We start from the raw sequence: 18,452 nt of genomic DNA, 5'->3' as shown, positions 1-18,452 counted from the left end.
AGCTTCTCCTGCGCATTACAAAATCTGGTCCTGAAGGTCCCCCAACCTTCCAGAGCAGATTTTTGGCTGTATGGGGGCTGTAGTGGGAAGGAAAGAAATTTTAATCTCAGACCAGGAAATGGACCTTCAGCACACAATCAAAATTACAAGTCACTTGAAAAGGCAAGTAAGATGTTCAAAATGAGCAACAGGTGTTCTCGTGAATTAAAGAACAATAGCAAAGGCTGAATAAATCTCTGCACACATTTTAAAAGGTCATTGAAATGGTTAATAATCACATGAGTAAGAATCTTGTGACTATTTTATTAGGTGCTGATCTACTTCTCATCTGATTTGCCCGTTACTGATTTCAGAATTTCCAGATTGTTTTTTTCAGACTATGCCATAATTACTTGTACCGGTATAAGTGGATTTATTGATATGACTGATGTCACTTTGCATGAATCAATTTCATTGACTGTCCCCCCCCCAAGAATTATGCTTAGCATGCTCTGTTTTTATTAACAGTGAAAGCAGCAACTAACTTACAGAAGAATGTGGAACCAAACCTCACATGTAGAATTCATAATTATGGGTTTTCCTGAATTTCCACAGCACCAGTTATATTTATTTGCATTTTTCAGCACCATCTACCTTCTAACTCTTCTGGAAAATGTCCTCCTCATTGTGACCATTTCATTGAACAACCACCTTCATACTCCCATGTACTTCTTCCTAGGAAATCTCTCTCTCTTAGAAATATTCTATGTCTCAATAACAATGCCAAAATTGTTATCAAATCTGTTGTCAGGTGAGAAGACAATCACTTTGGAGGGCTGCATCACTCAGTTGTATTTTTTCTTATCTTTGGCTTCTTCTGAATGCTTTCTCTTGGCAACTATGGCCTATGACAGGTATTTGGCCATTTGCTACCCATTACATTATGCAACACTCATGAATCACAGAGCATCCACTGTCTTGAGTCTGGTTTCCTGGCTAGGCGGCTTCCTGGCTTCCTTTCCATCAGTGTTGATGATCTCCAACTTGCAGTTTTGCAGGAAAAATGCAATCAGACACTTTTTCTGTGACCTCTCACCTTTGTTGAGGTTGTCATGCACCGACACTTCATCCATTGAGATGGTGGATTTTGTGGCAGCTTTAGCAGTCCTCCTGACTTCACTGGCAGTCACTGGAACATCTTACATATGCATCTTTTGCACAGTTGCAAAAATCCCCTCTGTCAAAGGGAAGCGGAAAGCTTTTTCCACCTGTGTCTCACACCTGGCAGTTGTTTCTATGTTCTATGCCACCACCATATTCATGTACGCACGACCCAAGGCCATCAGAACCTTTGACCTGAACAAGCTGGTGTCCATCCTCTACACAGTGGTGGCTCCGTTTCTCAATCCAATCATCTACAGCCTTAGAAACAGGGAAGTGAGGAAGACTTTAAGGAGAGCTTTACATAACTCAGCCACGTTATCAAAATGTTTTCAAAAAGAGAAGCTAAAGCTATCACAAAACTGAAAATTTCCAAATTCAGATACCTTCTCCATTCACCATCAAGCATCACGTGATAACCTGTGCAATGATAATATACATTGGAAACTACCAAAACGTTAAGAGGTTCTGATATGTGGCCTCTATAATTTCAGGATGGGTTTCAGAAAGTTACATTTCATCAGGTTTTCCATCATACGCTAAATCAGTTTATACAATCTGATTTTGCAGATACGTCTTCCCATTTGTTGATTCCAAAATAAAGACATACCAAGCTGTCTAAAAGTTTCTGATTGCCAGGTGTTTTTTTCTAAATAAAATGTAGAACTACACAGCAATATGTGATCTGAATTCACATGGATAATGTACAGTGTTGCAACCCTCCTGAAAAATCACATGTTTGCTGGTGTGGATAAGTGTTCCCACGTCACATCTTGGAAAGGCAACAACAGTCATTTATCTAACAGGAGATTTTGTATATGCTGATAAAATATAGACCAGAACTATGTCAGACATGGAATTGATCCTTGAGGATCTCATGAAAGAAGTCCGTGAATCCATGCTGTCACAAACTGTATGTAAATAAATTGCTTCCAGGAACCTAGGCTGCAACCTAGGTCAACTCTTCTAACTTGAAATCTGTCCATGTGAAAGCACTTTTACACCTTGATTCTAAACACATTACTTTGAAGCATGTCTCACATTTCTTTGTAATATGCTGACAGATTCTGGTGCTAGTTTTTAGCAGTACAGCCCAATAGGTAGAGATAGCAGAAAATTTATAAGCTATGCCACAGGTTACTGTTTCACAAGTTCTTTCATGGAAAATGCCATCAGCACTGGCATGCTAAAAAGCCATATTCAAGCATTACAAAAGCCTAACCACAACAGTCCCACTCCCTTCACCCTGATCTTGCCACATTTAGTGGTGAGGTCTCAAGTGAGCTTATACCAGTAAATATGCTCATCTGAATATGTGTATAACCGTGCCTTTAATCAGTGGTCCAAGCACATGCAAAATCCCAAAACTGTTCAGTGCTTCAGCTTGCCGTTAAAAATGACAATATAGTCATACCTCGGGTTACATACTTAATTGGTTCCAAGTTGCTGTACGTAAACTTAAATGTACGTAACCCCAAAAACACGCTTTGTGCATGTGCAAAGCACGCAGAATGCTTCTGCGCATGCGTGGATCATGCGCGTGAAGGGTTACACTTCCGGGTTACGGGAGTTTGTAACCCGAAAAGTACGCAACCCAAAGCGTACGTACCCCGAGGTACGACTGTATCAGGGATGGAGGGGTTGGGCCTGTCAGACATATCTCCAGATCTCCTCCACACATTGAATTTTGTAATGCCTTAAGAGTGCTCAAAACTGGGAAGTCTGAGGTTCAAATCATCATTCTGTCATGAAGCTCTCAAGGAGGACTTGGACCAAACACTATCTTTCCACTCAGCCTACCTCACAACTAGATACCTTCCAGATGGTGTTGAATTGTAACTCCCAACAGACCCTGCTAGCATGGACAATGCTTCAGGGACAATGGGAATAGTAGCCCAGTGACAGTTAATAAAGCATCATAGTAAAGGACAGGAGGCCATACACTGGCCAAAATAGCCTTGTGTGCCAAATGGGGAGGCCTCAGGGGCCTAATTAAACCAATGGGTTTTAGGTTCCACACTACTGGTGTACAGGATTGCATTGAAGAGAATTAAAATGAAGATGGGCTGTGTCTGTGGTGTACCTATCAGCACCTCCATCAGTGATAAGCCCTTAATGTAATTTGGTAAGAGCAAAATCCATGTGAAGAAGGCTGATCGCTGAAGAATTGATGCTTTTGATGCTTTTGAATTATGGTGCTGGAGGAGACTCTTGAGAGTCCCATGGACTGCAAGAAGATCAAACCTATCCATTCTCAAAGAAATCAGCCCTGAGTGCTCACTAGAAAGACAGATCCTGAAGTTGAGGCTCCAGTACTTTGGCCACCTCATGAGAAGAGAAGACTCCCTAGAAAAGACCCTGATGTTGGGAAAGATGGAGGGCACAAGGAGAAGGGGACGACAGAGGATGAGATGGTTGGACAGTGTTCTCGAAGCTACTAACATGAGTTTGGCCAAACTGCGAGAGGCAGTGAAGGATAGGCGTGCCTGGCGTGCTCTGGTCCATGGGGTCACGAAGAGTCGGACATGACTGAACGACTGAACAACAACAACAAGAGCAGAATCCAGTCTCATTACCATTGAACACATACCCTCCAACATTTTTCCAATGAAAATAGGGACGTCTCATTCCATAATGATAATTTTACTATTCATACCCCACATATCTTACCCCACTCTGGGCAGTTTCAAACATATATAAAACACAATAGAACATCAAACAATTTAAAAAATCTTCCCTATACAGGATTGCCTCCAGATGGCTTGAGGGTTGGATAACGCCATACCCTCCAACATTTCTCCAATGAAAATAAGGACATCCTACCATACCCTCCAAATTTCTCCAGTGAAAATAGGAACGTACTAAGGAAAAGCAGGACATTCCAAGATCAAATCAGACCGGGACGGCTTCTCTAAATCTTTGATATCTCTGGAAAATAGGGATGCTTGGAGGGTCTGTTAACATATTAGTTAGCTGTTAGCGATCTTGAGTATATACACTTGCTTTGTAAATTCAGAACATATTGATTTCAATAGGATATTTCTTCCTAATATAAATATTATCTTCAGGAGAAGGGTTTTCTTCAGAATCCCAGTGAGGGGGGAAATATATTAATTGCCCCTTCATACCTTCTGCTATTAATACTTTGAAAAGAGGACAGGGTTTATTGGCACACATTTTACATCACATTTTGCTGATCCACATTATGTTTTGATCCACTCATTTGTTTTTGAGCCACCCATATGTTTAACGGTTCTAGTATATACAGTGCAACCATCATCCAAGATAAATTAGGGAGTGGTTTGTGACATACCCTTCTATTAATTGTAATATATTTCCGTAGTGTACCTTGGATTCAAATACCAGCTTCCTGCATCACACCCAAACAAAAACCAGGAAATCAAATTGATTTGGGTCTTAAATAGAGACTGATCATTGCAGGAATGTTACATCATCTGTTTTCATAAGATACTGACCAGGAAATACCGGTAAAACATCTACTGAAGACACAACCTAAGTTTTGTGGACTTTGAGGAGATTCAGCAGCTACAGGACTGTTTCCTAGTGATTCCTAAACCAACAGTGAATAAATGAAACTGATATGCTGCATTCTGCATAAAAGAGCAGAAACTAGACCAACCTGTTTGACCATAAATACAAAAGCTAGACCAGTAGTTATGTGGGCTTTTGCCTGCTGAAGGAAGTACATTGACAGGATGACTGCCAAATGAGGTGACAAATGGAGATAAGTTTAATGCATTTAACAATGGAATAAAACGGGGATCTGTCTATCCCCTCCCATATCCTGCTTCAGGGAGCTTTGTTTTGATAAGCCTGGAGACATTTTTATTCTGAAACCAACTTTTTTCCTTATAAAAAAGGTCATTTTTATTCCTGTACTGCTATTGATCCAATGTTGCTATATAGAATTTTAATGGTAGTGTTTTGTGTTTTTCTTAATTGTCAGTTATTTTAAGGACTGTTATTCTTATGTTGCACAAGCTGTTGAGTCTAATGTGTTACTTAACAATATCTAATTAATAATGACTAATGTTTTTCTTTCTTTCTTTCTTTCTTTCTTTCTTTCTTAACAAAGAAAAAAGAAAAACCTTTTCCATTTACTGTCCTCATATTTATCTTGCGATCTGTGAAGAAAAAAACCTGCAACAGTTCCTCTCCCACCTTTCCTCCATCTGGTTATAGCACTCTCACATAGCAGCCTCAGAATTTCTAAGCTTACATTTTGCTAAGTGTCGTCTGAACAGATTTATGTTCGCTGTTTGCATATTCATATACTGTACACATTTTGCATTAAAAATTAGACATCAGTTTTTCAAGATTCAGCTCTGGCCAAAAATCTCTGTGTCTACATTAAGAAAATAATAATAATCTGCATCAAAAATGTATACCATACTCCTAGGATATAGGAGGAACTTTGCTCTGACTTTCACATCAATGAGCGGTTCAGTTAGAGGCAAGTCACATTGACTGGATGTTCTACTGTGAGTGCTAGCACAGTCTTATGTGTGTTTACTGAGAAGTAAGTTTGTGTGTGTTTAGTGGAGCCTGCACTCCAGTGAGTTTGTTTAGGGTTTCAGCCTTTGGCTATGCTGTTGCTCTGGCTATATTATTGTTTTCAATGCTGAATATACTTTTGTTCTTGAGAAGTGCCTTGGGTGTGGGTATGTGCAAAAGGTGAGACAAAAATAAATGCATACATAGATAGATGCAATGTACCAACAGCATTATTCTTCTGATGTCTGGCTAACTTAAGTGCCATCACTTCAAAACACATATCTGGATTTTCAAACTGAGATGAACTGCAAAAAATAACAATCTCTAGACTGAAAGAGCACCTCAGTCTAGCCATATTTCCTACAAATAAAAACTGTAAACAGTGTCAACCTATGAAATCATTACACTTTGTTTCATTACGCAGCGTCCCTTTAATTGCAACTTCTTTCTAAAAATGAAACTTGTGCAATTAATCACCCAAGGGCAGCTACCTAGAAGTTAATGAGATGTGTCTCCCCAGATGATTTTTTTCTTGTAAATTCCTTGTTTCCTAATAATACTTCTGGGAATTTTGACTCTGGGCAGCAATGATTGGGTCCACAGTGACTAATTCAGCTTCAAGCCCTGTGGACCAGAAACTCTGACATTTTGATTAATCTCCTGAGATACTAAAGCAACATACAATGTGGCATTTATGTAACTATAATGGGACCCACAGGGAGCTGTTAGCAAAGAAACTTTTTTCCCTCTAAGGCAAAATGCAGCTCTAAGCAGGGATCTCACTTCATGCTGCTTAAAAAAAAATCCTAGCAAGATTAGACAAAAAAGGATATAGGTTTTGTGTGAAATATGCTTCTCTCTGTGTCTGGCAGTGGACATACACATGCGGTGAATTTCTGCTTTTATACAAGGACATTTAAAATGTAATCAGGTGTCTCGGCACTCAAAGGAATGACACTCTGGGTCATAGTGATTACATTCCCTGCTTCCTGTCTCATGACCAAAATAAACCTCTTCTGCATGGCTGAAATTAACACAAATTAACACACTATGCCAGTGCTGCTGTGCACATTTCAGTGGTAAAATAAATGATAGTTTATGTTCTGCTTCCACACCTCCATCCCCAACCCAGAGCAGCCAGCAATATTTGACCATAAGGTTATTTTTTAATTAAATTTATATACCCCCCCCACTTTGCATGGTGGTTCACAGTATAAAAACACAAAATTAACAACAACCCCCTGACACACACAGTAATATTTTAAAGGCCATAGATGGTCTAATCAGTCAAAGTCCTGGGAAAAGAGGAAGGGTTTTGACTGGCACCCAAAGATATGTAATGAAGGTGTCAGATGAGCCTCCCTTTGGGAGAGCATTCCACAAACAAGGAGCCACCACAGAAAAGGCCCAAACTTGTGCTGCTACCCTCTGGACCTCGTGGAGGGGACACAGGAAGAAGGGCCTCAGATTATTATTGCAGGATCTGGGTGAGTTCATATGGGGAGAGGCACTCCTTCAGGTACTGTGGTCCTGAGAGATTGAAGGCTTTATAGGTCAAAAGTGGCAATTTAATTTGGACCCATAAACTAATTGGCAGCCTGTGCAGTGAGGCCATGATTGATGTAATATGTTCAAAATGTCATGCCCCAGTAAGCAACCTGGCAGCTTAATTCTGTACCAGCTGAAGTTTCTTAACAGTCTTCAGAAGCAGCTCCACATATAATGAATTGCAGTAATCTAACCTAGAGGTTACCAGAGCATAGACAACAGAAGTTAGGCTTTCCCTGTCCAGATAGGGGTACAGCTTGGCTGAAGCTGATGGAAGGCATTCTGTGCCACTGAGACCACCTGAGCTTCAAGTGACATTCAATGGATCCAGAAGTACCTCCAAGCTGTGTACCCTGTCCTTCAGAGGGAGTGTAACCCCACCAAGAGTAGGCAACATCCCATCAATCCTGTTGAGGGAACCTTGCACTAAGCTACTGCTGGATTCAGAGGAGCAGTGGGAAGGAAATCTGAAAGGGAAGAAGGCGTAGAGTGGTGGTGAGATGACAATGAGTGGTCATAGGGACAAGAGGGAGCAGACTGGGGAGGAGGAGGTGTCAGAAAATGAAGAGGTAACAGTGTTGTAAGCAGGAAGAGGCTGTGGCAGAGAGCAGTGTTGTGAGCAGAATCAGAGGCATAAGTGGAGGCTAAAGAGGAGGAGGGGGGACAAGAGGCAGGCTGCTGAAGAAGCCAGGGGGTCTCCCCCAGCTGCTGTGACCTCAACCCTGGTCTCCCAGAACCCACAAAGGCATGAAGAGGATGAAACAGAAACATACACATCATACAGATTGGGAAGGTCCCAGGGGGGCAGAGGAGGAGACTTAGAGAACTGTAGGAAGGCAGGGACTTTTGGTCCTGGCAACGGCCTCATTGGGGTAGTATCTACTGAGAACAATTGCTGTGCTCCATAGGCCTGAGCTGTTTTGTTTCTTTGAATAAATAGTTAACTTCACTGACACCTTGTGAGTTATTGCTGACCTGTTCCTGACATATGCCGTGATATGACAGGCTTTCTGTGTTCCTATGTGTTCATCTATATGGGAAAACAAACACATCTAGCAGTCCTGCTTCATAGTCTTGATGCTAAGTGTGTAACAATTTACAGTGGTACCTCTGGTTACGAACAGAAACTGTTCCGGAGGTCCGTTTGTAACCGGAAACCACTCATAACATGAGGTGCCATTAGTGAAAGTGCGCCTCCCACTGCGTGTGCACCTCCAACACGAGATTTCCACTCACATCCCAGGGCAAAGTTCACAACCGAGAGCGACTATTTCCGGGTTACTGGAGCTCGTAACCTGCAGCGTGCACAACCAGAGGTGTTTGCAACCAGAGGAACCACTGTATGGCTATGCCTTCATATGTACAGCTGTGCACTCAATGTCTCCATTGTTATTGATAATCACATTCTTTCCATGAAGATGGGAAAGGGGGGGGGGACTACTTAGGACATCACTGTCCCTGAGTTAATGAACATGGGGACAGTAACACCCCAAACAGGATTTGAAAGTTAGCATCAAATGTGGGAATTGTTCCTGCAGCTGCTGGCCTTCCCCATTCCTTCATGTAAACATCTCTGCCCGCTCTATCTTCCTGCCTGTGAAACTGTGTGTTAGATTTTCTTTTTCATGTGATAAAGCTTTTTTAGGTAATATACTTGAGTGAGAAGCTGCAGCTAGCAGAGGAGTTTCTTAAATGATAATTAAGTAGCCACTAGTTAATAAGACTTGATTAAAAAAATAATGATGATTTTGGCCTAGTGGAGCCAGAGGCTAGGCAAATGTACACATTATTGGTTGTTTAAAAAAAATACCTCCCTGCTTCAACAAGTAGCTGATGAATTCGATTTTACAGTCACACTGTGTTAATTAATTGAAAGCTATGTGTAAATTCCCTTCTGAGGACTGTAAACTGGCTGGAAGCCTAGAATATTCCCATTCCACTCATGAAATAAAAGGTAAGTTTAGAAACAAAGTTATGTGCAATGGTAATAGGACCTACTGGGAGTTATTAGTGGAAACAATGTTGGGGAAAACTTAGCTCCAAGTCGGGATCCCATTGAGGGTGATTAAAAAGGAAAAGCATCTTGATGAAATTAACTTGAATGAGCAAGACCAGAAAGGAAAAGGAAAATAGTTACCACCAAAGCGTATTTAGGAGGCAGAGCTGGGCAGGCTAGATGTCAGGTCACTTAATTGTCTCTCCTGGGGACAGCAAAGCAACTGTTGCTAAATTCCTTTAGACTTCTAGAGAGTGAAGGAATGTTTGCATTAACATTGCATTGAAAATGGGGCTTGAGCAAAGATGGGAGCATCTCCCCAGCAGGAAAGGTCTTTGTGCTTTTAGCATGATTCATTTCTGTCTAGGCTGCTGCAGAGGTGTCAATATTATACAAAGTCACTGTGGATTCTGTAATGTTCTCCTGTATTCAAGCTAATTTGGTGGAAAGCACAAAGCACAAAGCAAGCAAGCAAGCAAGCAGCATTTCAAACAAGTAGTCTCTTGATCCCAGAAGGATGCTGAAAAACACAATTTTATGTAGGTACCTAGTTTAAATACATATTCTACCCTTCATCCTAAGGCAGGGGTAGCCAGCCAGGTGCCTACAGGTACCTACAGGTACTTACGTTCCTACAGTTGACTCCTTCATAGACCTTAATGTCCCCACTTCCATTTCCCCACTGAAATTACCGGTAGGTTTGTAGTCAATAAACTAGATTGTGGGGGAAGGGTGCCTGGTTGGCAGGGCTGGAAGAGTTGTTCCATCTTGCAAATATTCCCATTGGCCCCAAAAGGTTGGTGGGTTACAGCATTAGGCATTATATACAGTAGGTAGCTGCCAAAACAAATAATTTAAATAAAAATAAAACCTTAAAACTAATAAGTCCGACAATCACAATGTTTGCCATATCTGAAGATACAAAAACTGTCACAGCGGAAATGGACAAAATGTTTCAGCTTCTGCCTTCTTCAACAGCACAGCTGGGGTCCAGACCTACACTGTTCAATAAGGAGGGAGATACAAATCAGGAGGGAATTCCAAATCATTGGGCCCACAATACTAAATGAATTATTCCTGGTAGATATGAGCCATGAGCCATGGGGGGACCACTAACAGCGACTCTTTCCAAGGCCTTGTATTGAGAGTGAGCAATCCCACATTCCAATTTCTAGGCCTCAACAACAAGGATAATACACCAAATTTCAAAGCTAATAAATTGATAAACTAATTGTACCACTAGGTGTGTATGGTCTGGCGACACCATAGAAACACTAACTTTCTCCAAAGAATCCTGGAAACTGTAGTTCCCACTTCACAGTGCTATAATTCTCAGCATATTGAGCAAACTACAATTTCTTGGAGTTTTTGGCGGAAGTTCATCTTTCCATGGGTGGGTGTTGCAGTTTTATCTGGTATCAAGAACACAGAGCATTTGGCTTAAAAACTGAAAGGAGAGGTTAAGGTAACTAAACTATCTCTTGTGTCATGCAGTATAAGCAGGGGTGGGAATTAAGATAGGCATTGGTCAACCCTTGCCAGGATTGGGAAGCTGTGCCCCTCCAGGTGTTGTTGGACTACAACCCCCATCACCCCCGACTTTTGGCCATGCTGACTGAGGCTGATGGGAGTTTCAGTCCAGCAATGGAGGCATCTTCAGTGTTAAGTAATAGCTTCCCAATCTACCCCTGACTACCAGCTGACTTGAGGGGACTGAAGGGAACATCCCTTCGGCCGTGGGTGCTCTCCCCCTCTTTCATAATACCAACGCTGACCCGACACACAAACAAACCTCTTTCAAATCAAGATCAGAGACAGGCAGGCTGGAAATATGTATGTTTTTCTTTCATGTGTCAGACTGCGATTTCCAGACAGTTTTAAAGCACTGGCAAATTTAGGAATGAAACTCTGAGGCTGTGTCCTCATGCAGCTTTTGGTTACTGCTGATTCTGGGTGCTGCTGCTCCACGATGACTGGATGGTATCTTCAAATACTGACAAGATTAAAACCAGGACACTTGGTGGCAGCATATAATAAGAAATGCACCTAGCTGACATACCTAGCAGCTGAATTACAGTATTATGATGTTATTAAGGCATACTTGGATTATAACAGCATTTTTGTTGGGGGTGGATAGTTTTATTTATCTTTCTCCAAAACTAAGCCCATTCCAACACAGAACTGGCTTCAGGAAATCTTATTAGGCTAGCTCCAGGAAAGGTTTTGTGACTAACACTGAAATCCTGTTCATGTTAATTCAGAGCTCTATTCCACTGTTTTCAATAGAGCTTAAGTATGTTCAGAATTGCAAGCTAAGACCAATTCTGTGCACACCTTCTTGAAAGTAAACCCCATTGAATGCAGTAAATACTGTAATAGTATTGTGCTTGCCAATCCCTTCATTTTCCTTTTCTTCCCCCTCCTCTTTTTACAATCCCTGGGTCTTCAATGACAGCTTGCTCTGTAGGAGTGATGCTTGCCTCTTTAATGTGAAAAGATTCACCTGTTACTTCTGTAGATCAATTTACTGTTAAAGGCACAAGAGCAGGCCCAGTTATTTTCCTTGTTGTCAATCCTAATTTTGCTGTGCCATATTGTTTGCTGCTATACACAGTAATAATAATAATAATAATAATAATAATAATAATAATAATAATATACTATTTGTACCCTGCCCATCTGGCTGGATCTCCCCGGCCACTCTGGGCGGCTTCCAACAAATATTAAAATACAATACAAAGTCACAGTGTCTGAAACCAATGGGACGATGAAGCAGCAAAGCATGCAGTATTTGGGAAAATACTAAATCAGACCAAAGGCCCATATAGTCCAGCATCCAGTTCTTACAGTGGTCAACCAGCTGTTAATTGGAAGCTTGCAAGCAGGACCTGAGGGCAACAGCACTTTCCTGACCAGTGATTTCCAGCAGCTGGTATTCAGAGACAGGGGCATAGCAAAGGGGGGCGAGGGGCGGGCCACCCCGTGTTCCATAATGGAGGGGGTGACAAATTATCAAGGAACAATTTAAAAAAAAAAAATTAATGCCTGCTCCGAAGGTCTTATCTTACTATACTAGGGATTATATAGCTATATATGAAATTTCATGCATATCGGTTAATATCTTGACCCTCCTCCACCAAAATAGCTGTTCACTTGGCTCTTTTCCTATGTCATGAAGGCTGAAATTTCAGTTCAGAGAACACTTACTGTTCCCAACCCTAACCCTGTGGAAAGCCATCTAATTAGACTTTAATTTGATTTTGAGATGTTTTTAGGAGGTAATTTAATTATTGTTTGATTTTATACCAATGTTATGTATCTGATGTTAGCCACCCTGAGCCCGACTTTGGCCGGGGAGGTTGGGATATAAATAAAAGGTTTTTTTAATTCTTACTTGAAAATATGAAATAATGTAAAACCATTTATGCAGGGGGGGGGTCAATGCGGGGGGGTTGACAAGAAATTTTCTGCACCGGGTACCACCTGACCTTCCCATGCCTCTGGGGGGGGGGGTTGACATTTTTTTTTTGCCTCCGGGTACCAATTTACCTTGCTACACCCCTGTTCAGAGACATACTGCATATGACATTAGTACGTAGCTATCATGTCTAGTAATCATTGATAGCTTTATCCTCCATGAATTTGTCTTTTAAAGCTACCCAAGCAACTATGATAGTTTTTGTTTTTACACGTCTCCTGCCTCCCAAATTTTTCTTTCACCTATACATTTTTAAAGCAGACTGATTTGATATAAACTTTATTTTATAAAATATCCCAGACACAGAGCAGAATCTATGTCAAGGACCTGGTTGGTTTTGGGGGTCGGCGGGCATGGCAGGAAGAGAGAGAAAATGAAATGTGTTCAGGGAGCAAGCTGGTTGTCAAATGTTTTCTGTTGTCAACTGTAAAAGCAGGGAGAGAGCAAAGGTGTGCCCCCCCCCCAAAACATATTTGAAAGCTTTTCCAACAACAAATAAATAAACAAGAAAGAAAGAAAGAAAGAGAGCACATATCAATCTATCAAGCATGAAGTAAGTGTAATAAAATTTATTTCCATTTATAATTGAATCATCTATCCTTCCTCATGTGACTCTTTATTATTTTATTAGTCAATTGAATCAATCTAAATTCATATGCATAAGATAAAAATAGTTACAAAGGAGGAAAAGTGTAATATCATCCAGAGTTTGGTTTCGTGGATAAAGCAATGCATGTTCATCTATCTACCCACCAACTTGCCATCCAAAGTGATTCAGTGCATGAGAATATATTCACAGCTGCACTTCATTCAAAATACTAATATTATTATTATTACTACTAATAATAATGATAATAATTGTAAAGCTCCATAATCAGTAATTCCTCCATCATTTATTTATTTATTTAGGTATTTATATGCTGCTTTTCAAGCCAAAAAACTTTTCACTAGGTCAGTGGCGTCGCTAGCCTCTGCGCTGCTGGGGGCGGCGGCAGCGCAGAGGCACCCCCTGGGGGAGGGTCACGACGCACGTGTATACAGAAAGGGGGGATTTCCCCCTTTCCGAGGCTTTTTTTTCGGCGGGGGGGGTGGTGACCAGCGAGGAGGGGGTGACGGGTGACCCCCACCTCGCTGGTCGGCCCCCCCCCCGCCGAAAAAAGCGGCGGAAAGCGGAAAAAGAAGCAGAGCGGCGCTTAAACGCGCCTGCTCTGCTTCCTTTCCAGGCTTTCCCCGGCCCCCCCCCCGCGGTTTTTTCGGCGGGGGGGTGGTGGTGACCAGCGAGGAGGGGGTGACAAGGGTGACCCCCACCTCGCTGGTCGCCCCCCCGCCGAAAAAAAGCGGTGGAAAGCGGAAAAAGAAGCAGAGCGGCGCTTAAACGCGCCTGCTCTGCTTCCTTTCCAGGCTTTCCCCGCCCGCCCTCCCGCGGTTTTTTCGGCGCGGGGGGGGGGTGACCAGCGAGGAGGGGGTGACAACCCCCCTCGCGGGTCGCCCCCCCCCGCCGAAAAAAAGCGGCAGAAGCACCCCATCCATGTGCTGCTGCTCCGGGGGTGACGGAGGGAGCGGCGGCGCGTGGGAGTGGCGGGAGGGGGCGCCGCTTGACACCCCCACCCGCCGCTGCTCACCCTGTCACTGGGGGCGTCCCGCCCCCACCGCCCCTCCCCAGCGACGCCCCTGCACTAGGTACTATATAATATATCTAGCACAGTAGGTAAATACAGATTTTGAAACAAATCATGTTGGTAGTTGCCTGAAGTAGCGTTTCATTTTTGTTTGTTATTATGGTGTGTGTGTGTGTATATATATATATATATATATATATATATATATATATATAAGCTTTTTCATATTGTAAACAATCCTGCAATCTTTGGCTGAAGGGTGATATAGAAATGTAATAAATGATAGCTAGATAGATGATAGATAGATAGATAGATAGATAGATAGACAGACTGTATGATCTAGCTCACTCCTCTTTTTCTCCCCTTACTTGGCTCAGTCTGATGCTATTATTCTAGGCCTTTTGGCCTTTTGCCAGATCTTAGGACTCCATGTTGGTAATGCCACCATGCTCATTTGTACACCTGTGTAACTATTTCACTGATGCACCATATTGTAGCTTTTGTTGTTGTCAGGCAAAAGGGCTAAGACTGGATACAGATAATAAACCAGCAAAATAGGACTGGGTTTGGCCAATGTTTGCTTGCACAATTCTGTGTAGGCTGCCTACATAGGATTAAAATGCCTCTCCACTTTCCCATCTCTTATTTGATTTCACAATTCATACATTACAATAAAGCCAAAGGTTGACACACAGTGCATATTTTAATGGTATCTAGTTTTTAATAAGATTCTATTCTCTCTTCAGCTCTGCATTTATTTATTTATTTATTTTGTATTTGTTGTCTTCCCTAAAAAACAAATAACCCTTCAAATAATCAACTGGGTCAAATAAATCATCAAAGCTCATGTACCAAATGACTGCAAAAGTTTGACAAATTGTATTTTATCATTCAGTTCTAACAGGCAATTTACATATTCTCAACTCATTTTATTTCGGCTTTAAGCCCATATACATAACAACCAAAAACAGAAACAGAACAGCACAGTCTGGTTTACAATTACTAACAATAAATTAGATTTTTTTTTAAAAAAAAAAGAAGTGCTCAGCTGAATAGAATATGATAAAAGTTAAATTAAAATTTCAAACTGTATATAACAATCCATTGCGTTTCTTAAGTGTCAGGACTGAGGTCAGAAATTTTGCCATATGTAGGGTTAAAATCGAGTCTGTATCTTGCAACAGAAGAGCAAGGTAAGTCTCTTCCAAATACCCTGGTAATTTTTGAATTAATGGGAGTAATAAAGTCTTCCAGGCAACAGAATACAAGGGGCAGACAAACACCATGTGATGCAAGGATTCAATCGAACGGCTATCACAGGCACATAAGACTGAAACTTGGCCCCTAGAAAATGTGTGGAAAAGAACATTTGAGGGGAAGACATTAAACCGTGCTTTAATAAAATCGAAACGATGACTAGCAATAGAAAGAGTTGATAGATAGGCTTGAAGTGGGGGTACAATGCCCAGAGATGCAATTTACATATTGTGTGCCTCCTCCACGAGATGATCAAAGGGTGGCAACATGAGAATGAGCATTTTCTGTGGTGGATCCCTGCTTTCTTTCCTCTTCTCTCAGGCCTTTGGCTAATTAAACAATCAATGGCCTTTCAAGCTGGGCCATGGGTATTGTTTTTCTTTGTTACGATGGTATGCATTTTTGCATTTTTATACAAAAATACTGCCCCACGATCCTCAGATGAAGGACAGTATAGTAAACAAACAAACAAACAAACAAACAAACATGATGCTAAGCTATGGTTATTATTAATCAAGGTTTATAAACCAACATCAGGCTTCAGAGTGTGGTTTCTTCATGCTTAATCAATTATGCTTAAGCCACCAGGCCAGGTTGAAGCCATGGCTTAGCATTAAGTGTGAACCAGGGCTATGTTTTGAGCCTGTAGATTTATCTTGTTAATAGGAAGGTAATGTTAATCTATGCAATGATTCAGTCACATCATACATTGTGCAATCACTTGAACCACCAAGACATTTATTAGAAGAAAACTACTCTCTCTGGAAGAGCCTTCTGCCTGCTAGCTTTGCAAGAGCTTCTTTAACATCAGTGTTTCTCAAAGAGTATATGAGTGGGTTGAGGACTGGAGTTACTACGGAGTAAAGGACAGCAATAACCTTGTCCTCTTCTAAGGAGTAGGCTGAGGCAGGCCGAAGGAAAGTGTAGATAATTGTGGAATAGTAAATGCTTACAACTAAGAGATGGGAAGAACATGTAGAGAAGGCTTTCTTCTTCCCTTCTGTTGAGCGGATTTTGACTATGGTTCTTAGGATAAATCCATACGATGTTAATGTTAAGGCACAACTACCTATTGCAATTAGCACAGAAGCTGCAAAAACCATCATTTCATTCAGACTTGTGTCTGAGCAAGAGATCTTGAACATAGGTGGTAGCTCACAGAAGAAATGGTTGATGATGTTGGAGTTACAGAAGGAAAGCTGTGCTACTAGTCCTGTGTGTACTGCAGAATTTACCAAGCCTATTAGCCACAGTCCAGCCATTGCCCCAATGCAAAACTCAGTCCTCATGATGATTGAGTACTGGAAAGGATGGCAGATAGCAGCATAGCGGTCAAAAGCCATAAATGCAAGGAGCAGGAGCTCAGTCCCTAGAGCCAAGGTGAAGAGAAAGACCTGTGCAATGCAACCGGGAAGTGCAATTGTCTTTCTTGGTGCAAAAATAGTTTGTAGCATTTTGGGAACTGTAACAGAAATAGAACACACATTTATTATAGACAAATTGATGAGAAGAAAATACATTGGTGTGTGGAGTTTGCTACACGTGCAGATGGCAATGATGAGGAGGACATTGCCTACCAATGCAGCTGTATAGATGAAGGTGAATGCCCCAAATATAAATATCTGATGTTCAGGAGAGCTGGAAAGACCCTCCAGGATGAACTCTGTAATGGTAGAACAGTTCTTCATTTCCAACTCTGTGACTCTGCAGACCTAGGCAAAGAAATCACTCTATGTAGAGACCATACCAGTTGATAGGAGAGATCCCTCATTCAGAAAAGAAAATTTTCCACATGTTGGATTTATTAATAATAGCATATGAGAAAATTATGGTTGGTATTTAACTAAGGGGCAACAAAAAAGTAACAAGCTACTTGCTAAGTTTTAAAATAATGTTAGGCTGCAAATACTGTTCACAGGTAAGATGTCTACACAGTGGAACTGTGTATGCACATCTGCTCAGAAACAAACCCACTAAATTCAATAGGACTTAATCTGAGTTGAGTATGTACAAGAGTGCAGTTTTACTATATGCAGAATTGTATATTTAAACCGGGATCTGAAGAGCAACTGAAGCTCACACAAGACAACTTAAATAGGCCCAGTGTCATTTGGAACTCTATCTCTCTTTTAACCTTTAAACAGCTGGTCCTAATGTGATTTCTGGCTACATGTGAGCAGTTATTGTAGATATGTTGTTGTGGGGTGGAAGTGTTGGATTCTGTCTCTCTGACATTGACCAAGGGGTGACTGTGGGGGTAGCTGAGTTTTTGGCAGCAGTGCTTCAAGGAGTACTTTAACAGGACCAAATTCTAGATTTTACTGTGTACAGTATATATATTTTAAAGTTCCTGTATGTGATTCTTTTTCTCGTGATTTTACATGTAAATGCCTAATAAAGGTTTGATAAGTAAGATATGTTGTTGTGAAAAAATAAATAAATTGCAACTAGGATTTGGAAGAAATTCAATTCAGTTCATATTTAAAGGCGAGCCTATCTAATTTGCACTTCCTGAAACAACAAACCGTAACACAGCCATTCTTCAAAATGCACACTTTCCAGATCTTGCAGTGCAATTCTGCATCCAAGTGATGTGTACAAAAATCCATACATTGGGTTATAGTGTACATACAAATGCATATATTTGTGAAAATACAAAAAAAAATCCCTACTTGAAGGGAAATTGTTTACATATATTAGGGAAATTGTGTAGAATAATGTATATTTTGAGAAATTATCACATACATGATAAATTTTCATTAGGAGTTGTTTTGCTGTTTAAAGCAAACTGTTGTAGAAATGTAGAGAACTGAACTTAAGACGAGAAACTGCAACTGACAGATGCCCCCATCCTTAGTTACAACTTGCCCTTTTCTGGTCTAATTTTTTTGTTAATGAT

The 18,452-nt window shown here is 41.1% G+C and overlaps 2 protein-coding genes across 2 annotated transcripts; one reads left to right on the top strand and one right to left on the bottom strand.

Annotated features, from left to right (window-relative positions):
* Positions 1-519: 519 nt before the first annotated feature.
* LOC117057791 (olfactory receptor 6A2-like) lies at positions 520-1,506 on the top strand. The gene has a single exon (XM_033168632.1). The coding sequence runs from the start codon at positions 535-537 to the stop codon at positions 1,504-1,506; it is 972 nt and encodes a 323-aa protein (XP_033024523.1). The 5' UTR covers positions 520-534.
* Positions 1,507-16,305: 14,799 nt separating this feature from the next.
* LOC117057790 (olfactory receptor 13G1-like) lies at positions 16,306-17,247 on the bottom strand. Its single transcript, XM_033168631.1, has one exon. It carries the CDS (start codon positions 17,239-17,241, stop codon positions 16,306-16,308), a length of 936 nt encoding a protein of 311 aa, XP_033024522.1. The 5' UTR covers positions 17,242-17,247.
* Positions 17,248-18,452: the final 1,205 nt, after the last annotated feature.

The sequence above is a fragment of the Lacerta agilis genome, chromosome 14 (assembly GCF_009819535.1).
Source record: "Lacerta agilis isolate rLacAgi1 chromosome 14, rLacAgi1.pri, whole genome shotgun sequence".
In the NCBI taxonomy this organism is placed as follows: domain Eukaryota; kingdom Metazoa; phylum Chordata; class Lepidosauria; order Squamata; family Lacertidae; genus Lacerta; species Lacerta agilis.
This window is presented reverse-complemented; position numbering and strand designations above follow the sequence as displayed.